Raw genomic sequence first — 19931 nt, forward strand, 5'->3', positions numbered from 1 at the left:
CTCCCTGTCCTTTTATCAACCCACGAGCTTTTTCTTTATAGTTTTGTCTTCCTCATTCCATGGGGCAGGGGGAAGAGTGAGTGAGCAGCTTTGTGGTGTTTTGTTGCCTGGGCTTAAATCACAACAAGCTTCACCAGTTCCTGTGTGGTAGGGAGAAAAGCTGAAGGACTGCGTGCAAGAGGAGGGGCAAATCATTCAAGATACACATCTGAATACAGACGTCCTCTGAGAAAAGTGAAACCAAGGAAAACAGTCCCAACACATCCAGTCCCGCCTCTGCTGCCAGAGCTCCAGCTCTGTGGGAATGTATTTGCCATCTGCTCCCTCTTCAGCCAGCAAACCACAGTGAGGTGGGTAAAGTCGGATAACCACAGTGTGTTTTTGCCAAAACGTACATGCAACGTCTGCAAGAGGAAAGCTGCACAGCCCCAGGCCAGTCCTGGCTGGTTGACACAGGCTGGCCCATTTCAGCTCAAGTAAGCTGGGCCTACCTGCTCCACACAGCAATTCAATGTGGCCTAACACTTCTCCTTCCCTTTTTCTCCTTTAATTTGCCAGCATTACCAAGTTCTTTGTGGGAAGGTGAGTGCAAGCAGAAATAATTCTTAAAGTTGTGTAAAAACTTGATTAAAAATGAGTAAGAATCTAAGACCAGGGGTTTCTGTATCACTTTTCAGGACTGCTGACACCTAACAACTTTTTTGGCATATTCAGCTTTGCTTAGGAATGTGCACTAGTAAATCTTTCTCCTGGGATGTGCAGAAAATCTAAGTGTGGAGGAGACCAGATTGAGCCCTCATGTGGCTGTCTTACCTGTGTGTCCTCCTGGGCTGGACTTGCCCTGTATTCACCAGGTTTGGTGATCACACGCTGCCTGGCAGGATGGTTTGTTCCCTCCATAGCACAAAGCACGCGCAGTCTGAAGTGGACAGGGTCTGGTGAGCAGCTCTGGGCTCCAATCCAGCAGATGGTATGGGAGGACATGAAATCTAGGCAAGGAGACACCGTCTTCTTCTCGCTACCTCCTCTTTTGCTACCACCTATGGAGAAAATGAATACAGAGCATCTCCAGGGGAGCTCGTTCCCCACTATGGGACAGAGAGAAGGTGTTGGGACTGGGCAGTGAAGGAAGCCACAGTGTGAAGGCTTTTGCCTCACCTTTCTGCAGAAGCTGGAAGAAATTCAGAAAATGGTGCAAGGTGACGGCAGGAGCGGAGAGGACCGAGGCTGCTGGACACTGTTCAGCTCTGCCGCTGCCTTCTCCTGAGCAAGTCAGCCACAGATGCTGTCGCTTCCATGCCCTCAGCTCGTCCCGTCCCCTTTCCAGGGGTGACACAAGTCGGTCAGAGCCGTGGAAGGTTTCCAGAGGAGGTTTAGCATCAACATGCCCCACACACCAGTGTTGAAATCCCGGGGCAGCCGATACAGCCCCACTCCTGGCCCAGCAGCGCGTAGGTGTGGGTCACCCGCAGCCATTTTGGAGCGTTCGGCCAAACCCAGCCAGGCACGGGGAGGTGGCTGCGGGGGCCGGGAGCCCTCACAGGGGCTGATTTGAGACCTGGGCGGCTTCACTAGCCGGTGCCTGAACGACTCGGGGCCAGCCCTGGAAACAATCGCCGCCCTCGGGGCACTGCCCCGCTCCTCAGCGCCCACCGCCCTCAGCTTCCCACCGCCAACCCTCAGGGTTTTCCCGCCGCCGCTGCCCACCCTCCCCGCTCCTCCCGCCCCACAGGGCTCCTCCTCCCGCCGCCATGTTCCGGGGCTGCCGCGCCTGGTTTTCGCAGAGCGTCAGCCCTGGCCCGCGGGAGCTGTGGGGTGAGGGGGTGCTGACGGCGTCCCGGGGACGAGCCACGGGGGAACGGAGCTGGCATAGGCCCTCGGTGGGGTTCAGCTGCGGGGGCACGGCCCCGTCAGCCCCTCAGTGGGGCAGAGCAATGGCAGCACAGCCCTGTCAGCCCTCAGTGGGCAGAGCAATGGCGGCACAGCCCTGTCAGTCCTCAGTGGGGCAGAGCAATGGCGGCACAGCTCCGTCAGCCCTCAGTGGGCAGAGCAATGGCGGCACAGCCCTGTCAGCCCTCAGTGGGGCAGAGCAATGGCGGCACAGCCCTGTCAGCCCTCAGTGGGGCAGAGCAATGGCGGCACAGCCCTGTCAGCCCTCAGTGGGGCAGAGCAATGGCGGCACAGCCCTGTCAGCCCTCAGTGGGCAGAGCAATGGCGGCACAGCCCTGTCAGCCCTCAGTGGGCCAGAGCAATGGCGGCACAGCCCTGTCAGCCCTCAGTGGGGCAGAGCAATGGCGGCACAGCCCTGTCAGCCCTCAGTGGGGCAGAGCAATGGCGGCACAGCCCTGTCAGCCCTCGGTGGGGCAGCGCAGAGCTGAGTCCCCATGGCAGTGGGGCAGAGCATGGCTTTGGCAGGTCCCCCTGAGTTCCAGGGCAGGCCGCAGTGCCCCCACACTTATGAAAAGTCCAGAAAAGTCCTCAATGGGGCGGTGGGAGACCCAGAGACATGGGAGGCCCATTACAGCTCCCACTTTGGGGCCTGGCCCTGTGGCCCCACAACCAGCCTGGGCAGCTCTCCCCATCCCGGCCCACCCTGAGGTGGGCACCCGTTGGGGTGTCCATCTTCCTCCTCACCCCCCCCTCTTCCTTCCGCAGTGGCCGGTGGCGGGGTGGTCACCCACTGGCGGGACGCTGACTACCTCTTCAGCAGCGACGCTGCCCACCCGGACACCCGCAGGTGGGCTGTGCTGTGTCCCCCAGGTGTCTCTTCCATGTGTCACCCCCCTGTTGGCAGCACCCTCCTTGCTTGGGAGTTGCCTGCAGCCCTGTTTCACTCTCACGTTGAGCCCCCTCCCTCCACGTGATGTCTGTAGAGAGTGAAAGATCAATAAAGGTGTAGACAATGGGTTTAATGTATTTAATGCAAAGTATTTAATGGATGCTGACATCCTTTAAAAGTCAGGGTGGTATTTTTGAAGTGCCCGGTACAGGTCTGCTGGGGTTTTAGTGCTTAGTGGGGTTTGAAAACTCACACCCACGCTAAACTGTAGCTAGACAAAACAGAAGACGGCTGCAAAAACCATCCACATGGCTTAACTCTGATGTAAATTAAAATAATTGTGCTGGTTTTCTTTCTACCTTTGATCTAGTGGAAAACTTAGGGTCTAAAATAGAGGCAACGTCATCCCAAGGAAGGAAACAGGTGCTAAAAAGCCAGAGCAAATTAATGCTGAAAGCAAGCGTGGCGGTAAAAATGGCTAGAAAAGGGCTGAATTGCTATTTTCCTTCTGCTTGTTTAGTATAAAAAATCAGAGAGCTCAAGAGAAAATATAAGCGAAGGCTATTCAGGGTCTTCCTCCCGCTAGTGAATATTTATATATATTCAGTATCATGTTAATATATTTATGTGCAAAGGAACTGCAATGTTTTCTTGCAGTGCTCTGCAGCAGGCTTTCCTAGGCTGGACTAAGCAGCTTCTTTCAACACAATTGCTTAAAACTGGCTTAGGTTTTTGTAATCCTGCAGCCACCTGCTCCAGCTGTGGGAGGGGAATCCTGAGAAACCCAAAGTAATGACCTTCCTTCCACCACAGCATCCCACCAGATTGGGTTGTTCCCCCAGGGGGGAAATACATGTAATTATATATATATACACACACACATATATATATATTCAGTGTATATATTCAGATTAATTCTTGGGAAAAATTTAATCATTATCCATACCCTTAAACCTGGCAAACTATTTAATTCCCCTGTAGGGAGAATGGTGAGTGCTTGAGCACCCTCCACCCACCCTTTCTCGCTCAGCTGTAGTGCCGCTGCTGTTTGGGGACCGCACCATGAGCCTGAGCAGGGACCAGTGAGGTTAAGAATAAATAAATAAAAATCACGTTTTCCCCCTCCCTGAAGAACCAGTCTCATCTTGAGAGCAGAGTGTGGAGGCAGTGCCATTTAGTCCTTAAAAATATGAGTTTACCTGGTCCCTGATGTCCTTCCTCAGGTGGTGCTGGCAGCTGGGACCATAATGGGATGTTGCTGGTGCTCATAGTTACAAAATTACAGAAAATTAGGTGCTTTTGGCAAAAATATCAGAGCAGGTAGTTTTAATGACAATATCCCTCTAAACTTTTTGGTTTGATTTTTTTTTCAGGTTAATCTTTGGAAACCAGCTGTCTTTTTCTCTTGCAGAATACATGAGAGCCTCAATTACTTGGAGGGCAGAGCTACAGTCTTTCACTCCCGTTACCTCTCTGTGTGGGCGAGCACTGACGTGGGAGCAAAGCTGTCTGTGGTTCTGGGCCACTTTGTCCTGCCACCTGCTTGCCTGCAAGAAGGTCAGGAGAAAAAAAAAAATAATCAGGCTTTTGGTCGCTTGGGGATCCCTCCCATGAGTGCAGCCTTTTAGGGGTGCAAACCAGAACCTCCAGTTACTTCTGCTCTAGGCAGAGGGCATTTCCTTCTGCTGGGAGCAATTCTTCCTCCCTGGAGGCAAAGGATGCTCCATCTATTATATTCTCCATCTGTTATCATAGAATCATAGAATGGTTTGGGTTGGAAGGGACCTTAAAGCTCACCTAGTTCCAACTCCCCTGCTATGGGCAGGGACACCTTCCACTAGACCAGGTTGCTCGACGCCCCGTCCAACCTGGCGTTGAACGCTTCCAGGGATGGGGCATCCACAGTCTCTCTGGGCAACCTGTTCCAGTGCCTCACCACCCTCATAGTGAAGAATTTCTTCCTTACATCTAATCTAAATCAACCCTTTTTCAGTTTAAAACTGTTACCCCTTGTCCTATCACTACACTCCCTCATAAAGAGTCCCTCCCCATCTTTCCTGGAGGCCCCCTTTAAGTACTGGAAGGGTGCTATAAAGTCTCTCGGGAACCTTCTCTTCTCCAGATGTTAAATAATACTGGTCCCAGTATGGATGCGAGGAACTGGTCTCCGCTTGGACATCGAGCCATTATATTGCATTAGCAAGCAGCGCCATGCAGTGAGCTCCTGCCAGGGCTCTCGAGTGCCTTTGCTGGCACCCGCGAGAGGCAGGGGCTTGCACAGGCAGCAACTGCCGCACAGTGTCATTATTTGATGCCCTCACAGTCTTTTATCTTTTTGTTCATGGCAGAAATCAGAAGGAAAATTGGTAGTTTTATTTGGGAGCAGGCAGATGATTCACTTGCAGAACAGGTAAGATGAGAAATTTATACTACAGGAGGTGTAGCTTAAAAAAATACCGGTTGTATGAACTTCAGGGAGCCTGGTTTTCATCCCAGGCCTTCAGCCCAAATACGGGATCAAATCTTCCTGTGCTTGCTGCGCTGTGTGTGTCCCTCCTAGTGTGACATCCCAGGGGAACAGCACCAGATTGAACTTGGGACACGCAGGAGGGATTTTCTCCCTCACCCAGACAGATGTCAGGTGTCCCCAGCACATCCTTCCGGCGATACCAATCGCCAAGGTCTGAGCTCAGCCCTTCCATGTGGCATTTTCCTTCCCCATGTAGCTCTGAGACGCTGCCGGCTCTCTTCTCAAACCAACTTCTCAGTACTTTTGAAGTGAAAATGTGATTAGATTTAAAATTGTATTCTGAATTACGCTTGAAATCACAAGTCCTAAAAATACCACTCTCTTGGACCACCTCTCTGGTGTTTTGCGGGGTACCCGGGACACAATTTTAACTCAGCTGTGTGTTGATACTCGCAGCCCAATGAAAAACTGACAGATGAACCGGAGGCAGTGAGAAAAGGCTGTGAGGAAGAAGCAGAGGAGGATGTGCTAGACCTGGCCAAAAGGTAGTTTCCTGCCCTTGGTGGTAGGATTTGGACGCCCGCCCCCCCCCCCCCAAATTTCAAGAGATCCCCAATGCATAGGAAATAATGCACAGATTTTTTTCCCCCGATACAGCAGTGAAGAAGAAACAGGCTCCAGAGCACCGGCCCAGGGAGAATTTCCATACCGTGCCCTCCAGGAATACCCAACGAATAACATGGTGACAGGTAACATTCGGCATCAGTAGATTTTTAAGGAGCGGAAAATACGCCTGAAAATGATTGTGGATGAAGCAGCACCCCCCCCCCCCGCCCTGGCCCACCCCATGCTCCTCGCTTCCTCCCGGTCCTTACAGCTGCGGAAATGCTGAGGGCGTGACTGGAATCACTCCCTTCCCCTCCACGCTTTGCATTTTCTGTTGTCCTTGTTTTATTGGAGAAGGGGGCAGCTCCCCCAGTCAGACCTGTGCTTTCCCTTCGTAGGCTACACCTCTGCTCGTGACATGAAGAAATACGTCGGAGAGCTCTGCGATTTCATTCCTGGCACCTCGGGCTACGCGGTGTATTGGATTCAGAATGAAGTTAACATTTACTCTGATGTGAAGACTAAAACAAAGAGAAAATATAAGTAAGAGGTGGCCGTTCGCATCAAAAACTTAAGAGCTGCCAGAGAGCGATCGGTTGTGTTTAGAAATTCAGTCCCATAGTTGAGATGCTGGAATGCCTCCTTGCTTGCTCTGTTCTGCAGACTGATGGTTATTTCACCTGTCAGTCTGTGTTCTCCCCATGTTTTACTTAAATAGTGAAGAGATTGGTGGTATCGAGCTGCAAATTCTGAGTTAAATCTCCACAGGGCATTTATAAATTATCCCTGCTTGGCTTATCCTGACTGCAGCTCAGCGTATTCAATGTATATTTAAATACCTGGCTACATTCACTGTAAACATTTCCTTCTTTAAATAACTATTTAAAACAAATTTCACAGCAAAATATAGACATTTCTCCCCAAAACACAAATCCTTTGTCTTTTTATTTGTACCGAGAGTTTTAAGGTGTGGCTGCAAGCAGTTTTCCTCGGAGGGACACACTGATGTCTCCTTGCAGGGAGAAGTCGCCCCATGCCCTGGCTGCATCCACCTGTGGAACACGCTCACCGGTGGGACCCAGTGCTGTGACAGGGCTGGCAAGACAGGCAGGGGCTGGCCTGGGATCCCAGACACACGGGGTGCTCCGCAGGTTTGCAGAGGTTTTGAGCGCAGGGCCCCAGACTTCCCCTCAGCAAAACCCGTGTCATGCTGGAGCGGGTCATGCAAGACAGGGAGGGAAAACCCAGGGACCCTTGCCCAGCTGGGGGGCCCAGGCACCCTGCCTGCAAGTCATGGCCCCGGCCGATGCCAACGGCCAAGAGAGAGACCTGTAGGTCTCCTCTGACTCTAAGCAGAGCCTCTGTGTAGGTGGACAGGAGTATCGGGGGGTGAACCCCAAAACACTTCCATGCCTGTTGCACCCTGGGGAATTGTTGGATGGAGCATCTTGCTCGGGAAAGGATGGCACAAGCCTCACCAGGGCCCATCTCCACAGGGGAGCTTCCACCCCCAGACACAGTGCTCTGCTCAGCCCATTTCACTCCCCTCACACAAAGGAAACCAGTGCGAAGACTTTTTCCTTTCATTTAAGCACTTACAAGTGATCAACTTGGTTACAAAAAGCAACTTTTATTCTGGCACAGCATGACCCCGAGTTGTCCGCTGGGAGGAGGCACAGGCAAACCCGGGAGGCGCCGAGGGCGTGGAGCTCCAGCAGACTCTGAGGAGCCACCATGGTCATCCTCTCCCACCGCCCTGAGAGTCAGAGAGCCTGTAAAATAACAGCTTTGCACCTCACACCCCAAACAGCCAGGAAAGAACCCAAAAAGATGACGGCAAACGTGAAGGTGTCGAGTCCTTGTCACCCTCTGAAACCTTGGACACCTGCATTTGGGACACGGCACCCCAAGGAACCATCCCTCCCTCCTCAGCCCTGGGGACACAGGCTTCCAAAGACCAGGCAGGCCGAGATGGTTTCCTCACGTTTATTGGAAAAGTGACATACAGCGACCGACTCAGAGCGCTCCTCGGGGCGTTTTGAAGTTCATCCCCACCGTGGGCTGTGTCACCTGCAGGTTGGACAGGCTGCCGAAGTCCTGGAAAACAGCACAGGATTGGGATTGGTCACAATGCCCTACCTGCCATCCACGCCCGGCAGATTCCTCCAAGGAGGAGAGGGAAGCATGAACATGCTCTGGTAGCGCGGAGAGTGGATTCACATCTCCAGAAAGGAGAGATGACCATCCCACTCAAGAGATCAGCTCATCGGTGAGGGGAATCTGGTCTTTTTACGGCCGAACCCACATTCACCTCCACCCAACAAGCAGGCCCTTGGGTCAGTACCCTAGGGTGCTGCAGGAGGGGAGGGCAAGGAGCACACTCACCCTGCTAGCGGGGTCCTGGGCAAAGCCACCATGCCTCTCCCCTCCCAAGAGCCGTATGGACCCCTGCCATGTGCCCAGAGCGCTGAAGCCCTCAGCCGACACCATCAAGCCCCTCAGGGCAGCGGGAGTGCTGCTGGGGACACGCCACCAGCCTGGTAGGGTTACCCAGGGCGGGGGGACAGGTGGGACCACTCACCAGGAGCTTCAGCATTTCCTTGGTGTCCGGGTCCACTTCAATGATCTCCTGGTCAAGGGCAGAGACCTGGGGATGGAGGAGAGAAAGACACAGTTTGACAAGGACCTGCAGCCATGTCCCTGCTGCCCCTGGGCTGTCCTGACACACCCACTCCTGTCCCATCCCACCACAAACAAGATCCTGATGCCCATCGTGGGGAAGGGCTCCAGAAACAAAATCAGCCAGGAGGACCTCGGTGGTGTCCAGCTCTCCTGCCAGAACACTGTGACAAGCCACCTGGCAGTAGAGAGGCCCCCGCACAGGGAGAAGAGCCCGTTTTACAGCAAGTCTTTGGAAACCCAAGGCCTAACCAGCTCCAACGCCAAGGCTGCAGAGAGGAGCTGGGGACGGCTCCACAACTGCACCGGTCCCAGTGGTCACCAACAACACTCGCGCTTGTCCTGTGACCTGAGTCCCTAAGGCCGGAGCCCGACCACCGTGGTGCCAGACAGCAATGCCGACTGACTGCCTGGGCTCTCCCGCCCCAAGGACCAGAGATCTCCTGCTCTTTAATCCCAGAGCAACCTCCTCCAAGCCTCTCTGGACCCCAACCTTGATCTTCACATGCTTCCTTCCCTAAGAGGCTACATCACACTGGTATTTTTGTAAGAAACCATAAAAAATGCAGGTTCTGCTAACGCTGCATCAACAGCAATAGCACAGATGCTCCTTCCCTGCTTGGGGTCCCTCCAGGGGTGACCTCTCCTACCAGCGCCACCTCATCCTGGTTGCTCCAAGCCTCCAACACCAGCTGTAGAAGTCAGCACTGTGCTAACACCTAAAATCTGGGGTGTTGAAGCATCTGTGAGAGGACCTGCATGACGCTGCCAGTGTTTCACGTGTCATTTCTAGCTGTCAGGAGTGAAGGAGCCGAATTGACCCCTGGGCTCTTGCAGAGCCGTGTCACCTCACCCTGGGCTACGAAACCAAGGCTGCAAAGCAGGGAGGGTACCCCCGAGGCAGATCTCCAAGTGGGGGGACAGCACAGCACCAGCTCGCCTTACCACACCGCCGCAGCTCCCATGACATCCTACCATCGTACCCGTTCCTCCCAGATCACCACTAAACAACCTTCCATGTAACCAAACCCCAGCGTCGATGATTTGGGAGAACTGAGGTGACAGAACCGAGTGTTTTTGTGCAGCACAGAAACCAGCAGCTCTACCAGAAGCCGATCAGGGAGATCTGGAAGTGGGGCGAGACGCGCCCTGTCTGAAGGCTGCAGTGTTTGGGAACGACAGGATTGAACCCATCGAACCTGGGAAACGCTTCCAGAGCTCCTCTCCCTGCACTACCAACGACCGGGTCACGGGTGAGACCTCGACTCCCTGTGAATGCAGGTTTAAGAAGAGAGCAGGTTTCACCAATTCCCTCTCTTCAGCGACATCCGCCACGCAGCAAGTTTTAGACTGCTCTGAAATATCCTCCTGCATCCCTCCCATCGAGTTATTTTTTATATCGTTTTAAGTTAGGAAAATTGATCTGCCGACCAGCAGCACAGTTGAACTGCAACAAGTCAGCTGCCCTTCCCACCCCAGGCAGCAGTTTTGGAGGGAGCGCCCCGATACGAGGCCACAATCCGCCTCAGCCCTCCCTGACCCAACCCCTCCTCTGCTCCTCCTGGCTGAGGTTTTCTTTTAGAGAAATTTGGGGCCACCAATGGAGAAGACACCTCGAGGCAGGACGGGACAGAGGCCGAAGCAGGCACTCGAGCACAGCCAGAGCCTCACCTCAGGGACGTAGTTGTCCCTCCTCTCCCTCTCTTCCTCCTGCAGTTTGATGGAGATGCCTCGGACAGGTCCCCTCTGAATACGCTTCATCAGGTGGGTGACATACCTGCGGGGGACAGAGCACCGTCCAGGACTTCCCTGCGTCTCCCTTCTCCGCCCTCGCCCTCCCAAAATCACGCCAAGGCTTGAGGAGACGGAGCCTCCACTGGCAACCACCCCGCCGGTGCCGTCCCACCGCCTCCGGAGGTCAGGGATGTCCGAGAGCATCGGGGTTCGGGAAGGGAGGGACGGACCCCCCCCCAAACACGGGAAAGCTTTCGGCGTTCCTCTGCCTGCACTATCGATGACCGGGCCACGGGCGAGACCGCGATCACTTTCGAATGCAGGTACCGCCAGGAGCTCCCACCCGTGTCCCGCGTCCCCACGCCCCCTCACCCCGCGATCTTGTTGCGCAGCTTCTTGCTGGGGATGATGGCGATCTCCTCGCACACCCGCTTGTTGGTGTGGAAGTCGTTCCCCAGGCGGGTGTAGTACTTCTCGATGATCACCCGGGCGGCCTTCTTCACCGTCTTCGTTCGGACGCGTCCCTGCGCGGGGTGGAGGCCAAGGAAACACCGGTCAGGCCCCGCCGGACCCCCGAGGCAACCCGGGCCCGGCCTCCCCCCGCCCGCCGGCCCTCCCTCCCTCCCCCGGCAGGCCGCAGTCCCTCGCCCCGCTCCCCGGAGCCGCTCAGCGCCCCGGGTGGAGCGGCCCCGCCAGCGGATGGCGGCGGATGGCGGCCGCGGCCGGTACCCACCATGTCGGCGGCGGCCGCGGAGAGAGAGCAAAGGATGGCGGGAGGCGCGCGGGGCCGCCGGGAGACCGCGGCGCCCACAGCGCCCCCCAGCGGCTCGGAGGACGCCTGCAGCCGCCCGGAGGGGCGTGGCTCCGAACACTCGCCCGGGTCCCAGCGCCCGCCCGCACGACGGTTCCCCCGCTGCCGCAGGGCGCTGCCCGGACCCAGGGGCCGGATCCAGCGCTGGCTCCGGGCTGCAAAGGCCTCAGCACCGCTCTCCTCCGCCGGGTTGGGCTGGAGCCGCCAAGGAGAGAGGTCCCACGCCAGGCTCTGGCTGGAGGAGGACGCAGAGCACCCACCAGAGGGGGTCCGGCCAGCCTAGGGCAGTCACAGAGTAACTGACCCTGCTGGGGAAGGAGCCCAAAGCCCCCCGGCCTCCCCTCCAGGGCATGGGGCACTCAGGGGTGTCCTCTGCAGGCACCCCAAGTGCTGCTCAGGCCTCTGAAAGCCCAGCTGCAAGCAGGACGCCCCTGGAATCCATCTCCCCTCAAACACCACCCCAGGAGGGCATCACCCCACCACAGAGGGGGGTGGGAGTGTACACGGGGACAGGGGACATTCCAATTAACCTCATTAAATTGCCACTCAAACACAGGAGCCCCAGCTGGAGCCTAGCAGCTGCTCCCCCCACTCCCCACAAGGCAGCCCCTGAAGCAGCCTTTGGTAACTGCTACCTAAAAACGCATGTCCCAGCAGAGCGCTCCCCTCCCGCCAGTCACCTATGGCATCCATACATTCCCCACCGCACAGGGCTGAGGCTCAGCTTCTCCCACCTCTTTCAACCCTGAGAGCTGAGGACAAGAGACCCAGCCCCTCTCCAGGTCCCAGAGATCCCGCACGAAACACACAAGCAAGGAACATGAGAAGGTCTGTTGGGTTTTTTTTGCTGCAACGTGTTTATTATGTGCCAAAAACTACACCACAGCTTACTCCACGCATCTGTAGGAGAGTGCAGTCTTGCCTGCATATACTACAATGAGGTAGAGACTTCACACACAGCTTCACGAAACCCCACAAAGAGCAGCTGGGATATGCAACAATGCAACATCAGCTCAGCAGGAAAAAAAGAGGGAGAAATTATGACACTGGTTCTTTGGCACACAGCTTCCGATAGAGGGGAAAGTAAAAAAAAAAAAATTTCTCAAATCCCAGCAGCAGCATTTCAGTCGACTGCACCATTACTCCGTACATTTCATAAAGGAAAGGAAAAGTACTTGTCCCCTCTAAGAGAAAGGGCTCCTATGAACCTTCATCTGTCCACCGAAATGCAGCCCTTTTTTAGCTAGTTACAAAAGAAAAGTAAGTCCTGTGACTTTGTGTGATTAAAAACCTCTATCAACCCCCCTTAAGTGCAACTTAAAAAAGTGCAACAAACTATTTAAAACTATATACAGCAGCTCAGAGATCATTTATCCGGTCCAGTTTCAAATCCAAAAAAAGCCCATCCTGTTCTGTTGCAAACCCCTCGATTTACAACTTTCCACCAGCAGCCCCCAGACACAAATTGCAATAATGTTAAAAGCTGCCAGGAAAGAAAAAAATCTCTCTTTTCAAACGACTTAAAAACTGTTTAAGAGTGTAAAAAGGAACTGGTAAAAACCCTTGAGCGTAAAATATGAAATATGATTTGGTTTAAATGAAGAGCAAAGTCTCCTTGTTGTTACAGTAAAAAACGCCAGCTGAACATTCAGTTTTTTATGCCGTTCAGATGGGGGTTAAATGAATGGAAAGGCACTGTATGGCAACTGCAAAAAAATGGAGCCAATGAGACCTGCATTATTACCATCAGTATTGCAAGGAATGTAAAAAAGCGCCTTTAATAAATAAAAAACCTAGGTGAAGGCATCTGCATAAACACCTTCTCAACACGTGGCCCTTTTTTTTTTTTGCTTCTCATCAGCGAACTAGGAACCAAAGTCTGGGAACTGCAGAATCGCTTGAGGGGCGCTCCCCCCCCTCAAAAAACCCCCAAACAAAACCCGACAAAATTCACTGTGCATTAGTGCAGAAACAAAAAGACCAGCAAGTGCAAACGTGAATGTAAGATTTTTTTTTTCCCCATTAGTCCTCAGGAAGCACGTTCCCAGCCTGGGTCTGGCACCAGCAGGCACGCTCGTGCGCTCTCCACTTGGCAGGTTAACAAAAGGACTTTCTCCTGCGCCTGCGGCGGCCCCCGAGCCTCGGCGGCCTCTTTAGCTGGAGTCTCTGTTCTTCTGGTTGCGCATCAGCGGGCGGTGGTGACGCAGGACCTCCATGGAGTGCTGCCAGTGCCAGCAGGAGCGACAGAAGTACTTGAAGCAGATCTGTGGGGAGAGCAGAGGGGCAATGCCATGGGGCAGGGGTTTCCAGGCAAGGCAAACGGACAACGGCCCGCCGGCAAAGCAGCATCCCCTCCCTCCCTGGTTTTGCAGCCCACGCCAGCAGAGCAGAGCTTCGAAGCAGAGGGAGGGAATTCCAGCAATGCTGCCAGAGGGAGTGGTGTGCTGAGCTTCCAGCGTGGCTCCTTTTAAAAAGAGCTGAAAAAAAATCAGGATCTGGGTGCTTGCAGGCAGGGGCCATGGCACCTCTGCCCCACACGTGGGCAGGGACAGGGGCAGGCACCGGGCTCTGCCAGCACTCGCTGCGCTCCCGCTGCCAACCCTGCCAGTGGAGCAGAGCACACTGCTGCTCACCTCCCATCTAGACTCCATGGGAAGCTGCTGGACCCTGGCTGAGCTCCCTCGCCTGCAGCGAGTGGAGGTCAGCCAGAGTGCCCTACGTTTTGGGCAGGTCCAGGACCAACTGCAGGGTGATGACACTCCAACTTCCAGCTGTCACAGCTCACAGAGCAGCAGCCTCCCCTCAGGGGCAGCCCGCTGCACACAGTGAGCCCTGGCACTCCAGCACAGCACCGGCAGAGCTATGGCGTCCCCAGCTCAAGGCAAGGTGGAAAGCTGCCTTCACCTCCTGGTAAGCACCAGAGCTGGCCCCCCCAGGAGGGCTGCACCTCCTCCAAAACAAGGGCTCTCATGTGAACACTTCACCCTCTCCACTCAGCAAGGGACAACAGGCCTCCCTAGACACTAAAGTGAACGCTGCTGCAAGCAGCAGAGCCTGCTCCTCCCTGAGGAAGCCCTGCTGTGTGCGGCAGCTGAGCACAGTCAGCAGGGGAAAGCCTTACCTGGTCTCTGCAGAAGAATGGGCCGGGCTGGGTGCTGCAGACTTGGCACATGGAGTCCTCCAGGTATGGGTCGATCTGAACCTGCAGAACCAGGCAGTGAGCACAGAGCAGCCCTGAGGGCAACTGCCTGCTCCCTGGACCGCCCTAGCAGTGCTGACTCACCGCCCCGGGTACCCCAAATCCATCACCGGCACCCCTCACAGCTAGCAGAGCAGCAGTTCACCACCTCCCTCTGCCTCCACAGGGATACGGGGCAGGCTGTGTGGGTTGTGGTGTACCCAACAGTACCACCCATCATGCACAGACTCAACTCCCCAGGCTGCCTCATCAGCTCCACTCACCTTTTTAGTAAACTTGGTAGTTTTGATTTCCACAAACGCAGCAGTCACTGCCTTCAGATAACTGCGTTGGTTGTTAAAGGTGACACGGCCAGACCCTGGAACAAGCCAGACCGCAAGTGTTAGGCTGACCCAGCACCTACAGCAGGAACCGGTGGAGGCCAAGAGGGAGCTGCTGCCAGCACCACCCCTTCCCCCGGTGCAGTTCAGCTGCTGGCAGGGAAGCAGCTTTTGCAGGGAGACTGTATCCAAGGCCTCTGTGGCTCTGCCTGCCTCCTTCCCCAGGCAGTAACAAAAGCACAGCAGGCAGCCAAGAGCAGAAAGGCTTTTCCATGGACACCTCCGGGTTGGTTAAGATGTGAGCTTATGGGTGGCAGTGCTCCCAGGAGGAGCGGCAGCAGCCAGGCAGATGGAGGGAGGCTGCCAGGGCACTGCTGAGGGCAGTGCAGCAACGGGCTCCACGCCTGCACCTGAAATAAGCCGGTGCCGAGACAGCTCAGCAGCTTTTATTTTAAGCCTCCCACTCATCCCGGAGCCTTGCATTTTGCAGCTTCATTGTCAGTCGGCAGCATTCCTGCACCACCCGCTTCCAGCAAGTTTTGTTAAGCTCCAGGAAAACATATCTGTGCTTACCTACAAGTTTTTCTCTGTGTAAGGGGAGCTTTGGCTGTTACAAGACTGTCCTGCATGCCGGCCAATTGCCAAAGCTCAGCTCACCACTGACAGCCACAGTGCAAAGCGTCACCCAGAACCCACCTACTCCTCTCCTGTAGCATCATGCAGGACACAGGCTGGAGACTCTGGATCTGGTTCAGGGTTACACTGTGTACGAGGATTGCAGCTGCACTCAGGGGATCCTTCCTTTAAGAGAGTTAATTCCATCTCCTAGTGGGGCCTCCTGAAAGCTGTCTGGGCAACTGCTTTCTCTGTTGACCAGGATCAGCTGGTCTCAAAGGCAGCTCCTCATAACTACAGACAGTGATTTCTCACAGTACATGCCTCCAGCAGGATCATCCTCTGCCCAAGATGATTCAACACCAGGCAGGTTACACACAATGGTCTTCCCCTGAGAAGCCTTCTGCCAAGCCAGGGCCAGCAGTCAAGCAAGCCTGAGGCAGCATCTCAGCACAGGAGATGCTTCAATCAACACAAACAAAATCAGGGTACCATTTAGTTACCAAAATTGAGTTCATATTGCTGCAACTTTAAGACAATTTCAAGGGTACAAGGTCATGTAAGGTCATGCTTTAGGACCTCACAGTGCCAGCACAGGGCAGGTTGGTGTGCAAGACTTCATCCGTGGTCATACTAAGAACTTGCTTAAAGTCTCATACTTCATTCCCAACTCCTTGGGACTGTCCCTCCCAAAGCCACTTCAGTGGTAAAGCATTGCAGCACCACAGGCATGTCCTAAACCTCAGCCTTGACCAGAAAAGCCTGAAAGCTGCCCAAGGATGGTGACGAGCAGACAACAGCTCTGCACTACCAAATGCTGACACTGTTCCTGCTTGGCAGCATGCAGGAGATTCACAGTCCCTTCTTAAGAACATGACTTGCTGCAGCCTGAGCCTGGAAAGCTGGTCCCCATGCTCAAGCTGTAGGGTTTTCCCACACAGACCAGTAATCTCAGTGCTGTCTCCTGGCCCGTAAAGCCACCAAGGAGGTACAGGGAACACATGTCACGACATGGGATGTTTCACCTCCTGTGACATGAGTGGCAAGTGCTCCATTCCCCTTTGGGTGGCTGTCTCCGCAGGGCACAGGGACAGGGCTGCTCTGTTACTACAGGGGCTGCGCTCATGACCTGCCCCTCTCCAACACACAGCCCCATCTGGGAGGTGGGACCTCAAAGGCTTCATCCTTTCCACCTGCAAGAGCACAGTAGGTCTACCTGACCAGAGGTCATGGTTCAGGGCAACAGCTTGAACCACAGGCAGCAGACTTGCTGCCTGCAGCAGTCCATGGTATCAGCCCCATCAGAGGGGAATGCTGTCCAAGAGTCACACTCACCCCTAGCGCCTCTCTGACCCTAGGAAAGTTGATGCCCTGAGCTGAGGTGGACATGTCATCCCCCAGCAGACCCAGTCAGGAGTCTCAGAGAAGCCTCTCCACTTGTGCCACCAGCTGCCTTGGAAGCCCAAAGTGACAGCACCCTGAAGGGGATCCAAACAGGACAGCAGAAACAGGACACCGCCCACAAGTGCTGGTTCAGGTTCAACTGAGCTGCCCACACCCCTGCCCTGTTCCTGCTGCCTCTCCAGCAGGAAGGTTCAGCAGCCAGTGGGTCCAAGTTTGCCCTGACAGGCAGCAGTAACCAGGGCAAGAGCCACAGCCATCTACACACTGGGGATGGAAGAAAAGCTAAAGCAGCAGCAAACACTTGAGCAGTGCCTAAGGAGATATTAAAAGCCTTGAGCTGCTCTGCAATGATCTAGGACCTTCCAGTTCCCAGGCATGTCAGCTCTGCCAGCCCTCCCCCAAGACTTGTCTTACCTCCCCATGGCAGGGATGTGAGGAACATCACCTGTGGAAGAGGCTGGCCAGACATCTGCTCCCAAAGCAGGTGAGGGCAAAACCTGGCAGCCTGGGCAGTCTTCCCCATTGAGGGACCAAGCAAAGGGCACTGCTGCAGCCTCCTCACAGCATGCTGTGGGCAACTACTGATCCTGGCAGGATCATCTCTTACCAATGGGATACTTGTGCTTGTCCGTGTCGATGCCAGCATAGACCACCCCTCCAAACAGGTCACACATGACAGCTGCCAGGGCCTCCGCATTCAGCATTCCGTGCAGAGCCCCCACAAACACCGTCTTGCTGGGATCAAGCCGCTGTGACGGACTGCGCACAAAGTTGCTGTCTGCCAGCACCCACGGGATCACCTGCACCTGAAACCACACACAAGTGGGTTGGGTCAGCCAAGGGCCTGCAAAACCACAAGCTGTGCTGCTCTACAGTGTCCTCAGCTGACAGCAGAAGCCATCCCAGATCCTCAGACCTTACCCCCAACCTGCAAATATTGCTTTGTTACTGCTGCTCAGGGTCCACATCCAGGACGCTACAGCTTTGGAGCTCCAGCTGTGCTCCAGACACCTCCAGAGCACCCACAAGGCCCATTAAGGGAACAAAACCAACTGCCACAATGCTCTGCTTCCAGCCAAACTGGAACTCAAAACACTGGTCCCTTGGGGCTGGCAGCCAGGAAACAACCCATGCACAAATGGCTTTTACTTACTGCCTGCACCTATGTTTAACAGCCCAGTCAGATGCCCGCCTGCACAGGAGCCTGTTGGAGGAGATCAATGAAACAACCCACCCACTGCCAATTTTGACAGGAGCTTCCATCTGCTAGACAGCTGATCTAGGGCTCCAAAGAGGAGAAACTTCTGCCAGAGCTAAATCACCAAGCATGAAAGTGCTGCCAATAGCCAGACACCAAGAGAGCTGTCTGGAGCGCAATTAGTTTGTGCCTGTCTAGATAAGAACTAAATCTCAATTCTTTACCTCCACAAACTCACATAGTGGTACTTGATCTATAGCTAAGGTCCCCCTTTACTGGAAGGCCAACCTGAGCCTCTGGCAGCCTCAGCACCTCCAGAGCACAGGTCAGCCAGCCAAGGCTGCGCTGGGGATCCAAAATATCTGCTGGCGGCAAGCATGAAAGCCATTCGTTCTGCAAGCAGACGAGGTCTAATAAAGCACCAAAGGGATCAAAGTCTTTCTCTGCAAGCAAAGGTGTACTGAAAGAAGCATAAAGCGCTAAAATCCCTGCTCCTGTGCTCCTTTCAAGCTAACTGAAACCACCAGCTTCGTGAAGCCAGGGTCTGCCACAGATCCAGGAGCTCCAGGTCACAGCTTCTGACACAGGCCATTGCAAAGGACAAACACTGATCTGACACTTCCCTCCTTGTCTGCATCCAGCCCTACTGCAGGAACACATCAATTAAAAAATGGCCAAGAGCCAGTTTGACTTCTGCTGCTCTGTTTTAGCCCTGCTTTCCTGGAGCAGAGTAACACTGTGCACCCCCTTGTCTCCAAGGATCTCATCAAGTATCCTGTGCTGTCATCTCTAGGGCTACTCTCATGGGTCTGCTCACCTCTTTGCAGCGCATCCTGCGGCTGGACATCTTGAAGTAGTATTCACTGAGCCCATCAGGGCTCAGCAGGTCCTGGGAGCATGCCTGAAGCAGAGCACGCACAGATTTCTCCGACTCAAACACCAGGTAGACATATCCTTGAGAGGTGAAGGGAAAGAGGCAGTTGTTAGAACTGTAGCAGAGGAGAAACACATCACCCCAGTTTGCAGACACCCTCAAAAATCACTCTCAGATGCCACCCAAAGTATCTGCAACTGCATCTCCCTTGCTGTCCCCAACCCCTTCTAGGGAATGGCAGCGATTTGCAGCACCTGCCCCAGCAGACTCTACATACAAGATCCACCCATGATGCACAGAGCCTGGCCAAGCTGGAAAGAGCCCAAACTTAGCACGGCACAAGGGGGCAGGTTGCACATGTCCAGCGGCATGTGGGCCACCATGCCCCATGCAGAAAGCCACATCTAGACATGACAAGAGGGCACCACCAAGCCTGGCCAGTGTGTTCTGCAGGAAAACACTTGCTTCATATTTAGGCCCAGAAATATAAGTTCATGGCTTTAAAATCACTTCCATCAGCGCCAGCACTCTGTACCTCACATTGCTCTAGTGACTGAATGAGGCCATTAGGCACCTACAAACTAGTTGATCTTTACCCCATAATTCATCACTGCTTACACAACACATCAACCCAGCTACTCGAGACAGGATTATGCCCCAGGCGCTGCTCAGCTCACGAGTCCCCACAGCCTGCCAGCTTGCTGCGGATGCACATTTGGATTCACCGCACACGCTTTACGCCAAGGGTGCGCATGCTTTGGGTGCTCGCGCTGGCAGTGGGGACTAGTGGCTATCACCCAGAGCAAGGCAGCCCCACTTGGGGCTCAAGAAACACCAGAGATGGTTTCCCCCCATCTCACATTTCTGCCCAGCCCTGCTAGGGACAGGTGGGGACGCCAGGTTTGATGTGACAGTGCTCTGCAACCCTGGTGCAGACCCAAGTGAGAGCAGGACATTTACCCTAGGGTGCTCTGTACCATCCAGTCACCAGCATGCAGCCGTACCATCCCAGCATCCGTGCTGTAACATAGCATGGGAAAAAAGTAACCCTACCGTGTCGCTATTACCTTTAGGCATATTACCTTTGGGAGGGCAGCGTGGGTGTTTGCCATCCTTACCAGGCCACTCCACACTCAGTGAGCCAAACACACGGAAGGTGTTGATCAGTCCAGCTACAGACAGAAGGAGAGAAGTCAGCATCCCCCTCAAAAGCTCCATCCTACAGCCTCCTGATGCCAAAAC

At 54.5% G+C, this 19931-nt stretch overlaps 3 protein-coding genes and 2 non-coding genes across 26 annotated transcripts in view; 1 reads left to right on the forward strand and 4 right to left on the reverse strand.

Annotated features, from left to right (window-relative positions):
- The first annotated feature begins 1751 nt into the window (after positions 1-1751).
- On the forward strand, positions 1752-7436 carry TERB2 (telomere repeat binding bouquet formation protein 2). Of its 14 annotated transcripts, none has more exons than XM_049811551.1 (7): positions 1752-1815; positions 2656-2737; positions 4191-4336; positions 5128-5189; positions 5706-5794; positions 5907-5998; positions 6254-7436. In XM_049811551.1, exons 1-7 carry the CDS (start codon positions 1752-1754, stop codon positions 6400-6402), a joined length of 684 nt encoding a protein of 227 aa, XP_049667508.1. In that variant the 3' UTR covers positions 6403-7436. The 14 variants fall into 14 exon arrangements, 11 of the variants coding, with proteins under 11 accessions (XP_049667508.1, XP_049667509.1, XP_049667498.1 ...); XM_049811552.1 differs by having other exon boundaries at positions 5910-5998; XM_049811541.1 differs by lacking the exon at positions 5128-5189 and having other exon boundaries at positions 1752-1921; positions 2121-2737.
- A 391-nt stretch (positions 7437-7827) lies between these two features.
- Positions 7828-11087, reverse strand: RPS17 (ribosomal protein S17). The gene is made up of 5 exons (XM_049811554.1): positions 11002-11087; positions 10641-10792; positions 10206-10311; positions 8437-8502; positions 7828-7952 (listed from the first exon to the last, which is right to left on the reverse strand). Exons 1-5 carry the CDS (start codon positions 11002-11004, stop codon positions 7872-7874), a joined length of 408 nt encoding a protein of 135 aa, XP_049667511.1. The 5' UTR covers positions 11005-11087; the 3' UTR covers positions 7828-7871.
- Positions 9685-9817, reverse strand: LOC126044169 (small nucleolar RNA SNORA71). The gene has a single exon (XR_007507604.1). It is a non-coding gene; the product is annotated as a small nucleolar RNA SNORA71 (small nucleolar RNA).
- LOC126044168 (small nucleolar RNA SNORA71) lies at positions 10460-10593 on the reverse strand. Its single transcript, XR_007507603.1, has one exon. It is a non-coding gene; the product is annotated as a small nucleolar RNA SNORA71 (small nucleolar RNA).
- An 846-nt stretch (positions 11088-11933) lies between the features above and the next one.
- CPEB1 (cytoplasmic polyadenylation element binding protein 1) overlaps positions 11934-19931 on the reverse strand; it is a 43786-nt gene continuing 35788 nt past the window's right edge. For 7 of the 9 annotated variants that reach the window (XM_049812889.1, XM_049812892.1, XM_049812896.1 and 4 more), the window contains 6 exons: positions 19757-19861; positions 18633-18769; positions 17225-17423; positions 14542-14636; positions 14201-14281; positions 11934-13343 (listed from right to left, as the gene is read on the reverse strand). In XM_049812889.1, the coding sequence (XP_049668846.1) occupies positions 13233-13343; positions 14201-14281; positions 14542-14636; positions 17225-17423; positions 18633-18769; positions 19757-19861 (728 nt within the window). In that variant the 3' untranslated portion in view covers positions 11934-13232. The remainder of the gene's footprint in view (positions 13344-14200; positions 14282-14541; positions 14637-17224; positions 17424-18632; positions 18770-19756; positions 19862-19931) is intronic. The other 2 variants (XM_049812891.1, XM_049812890.1) reach the window with 2 other exon arrangements.

Source organism: Accipiter gentilis, chromosome 10 (assembly GCF_929443795.1).
Source record: "Accipiter gentilis chromosome 10, bAccGen1.1, whole genome shotgun sequence".
Taxonomy (NCBI): domain Eukaryota; kingdom Metazoa; phylum Chordata; class Aves; order Accipitriformes; family Accipitridae; genus Astur; species Astur gentilis.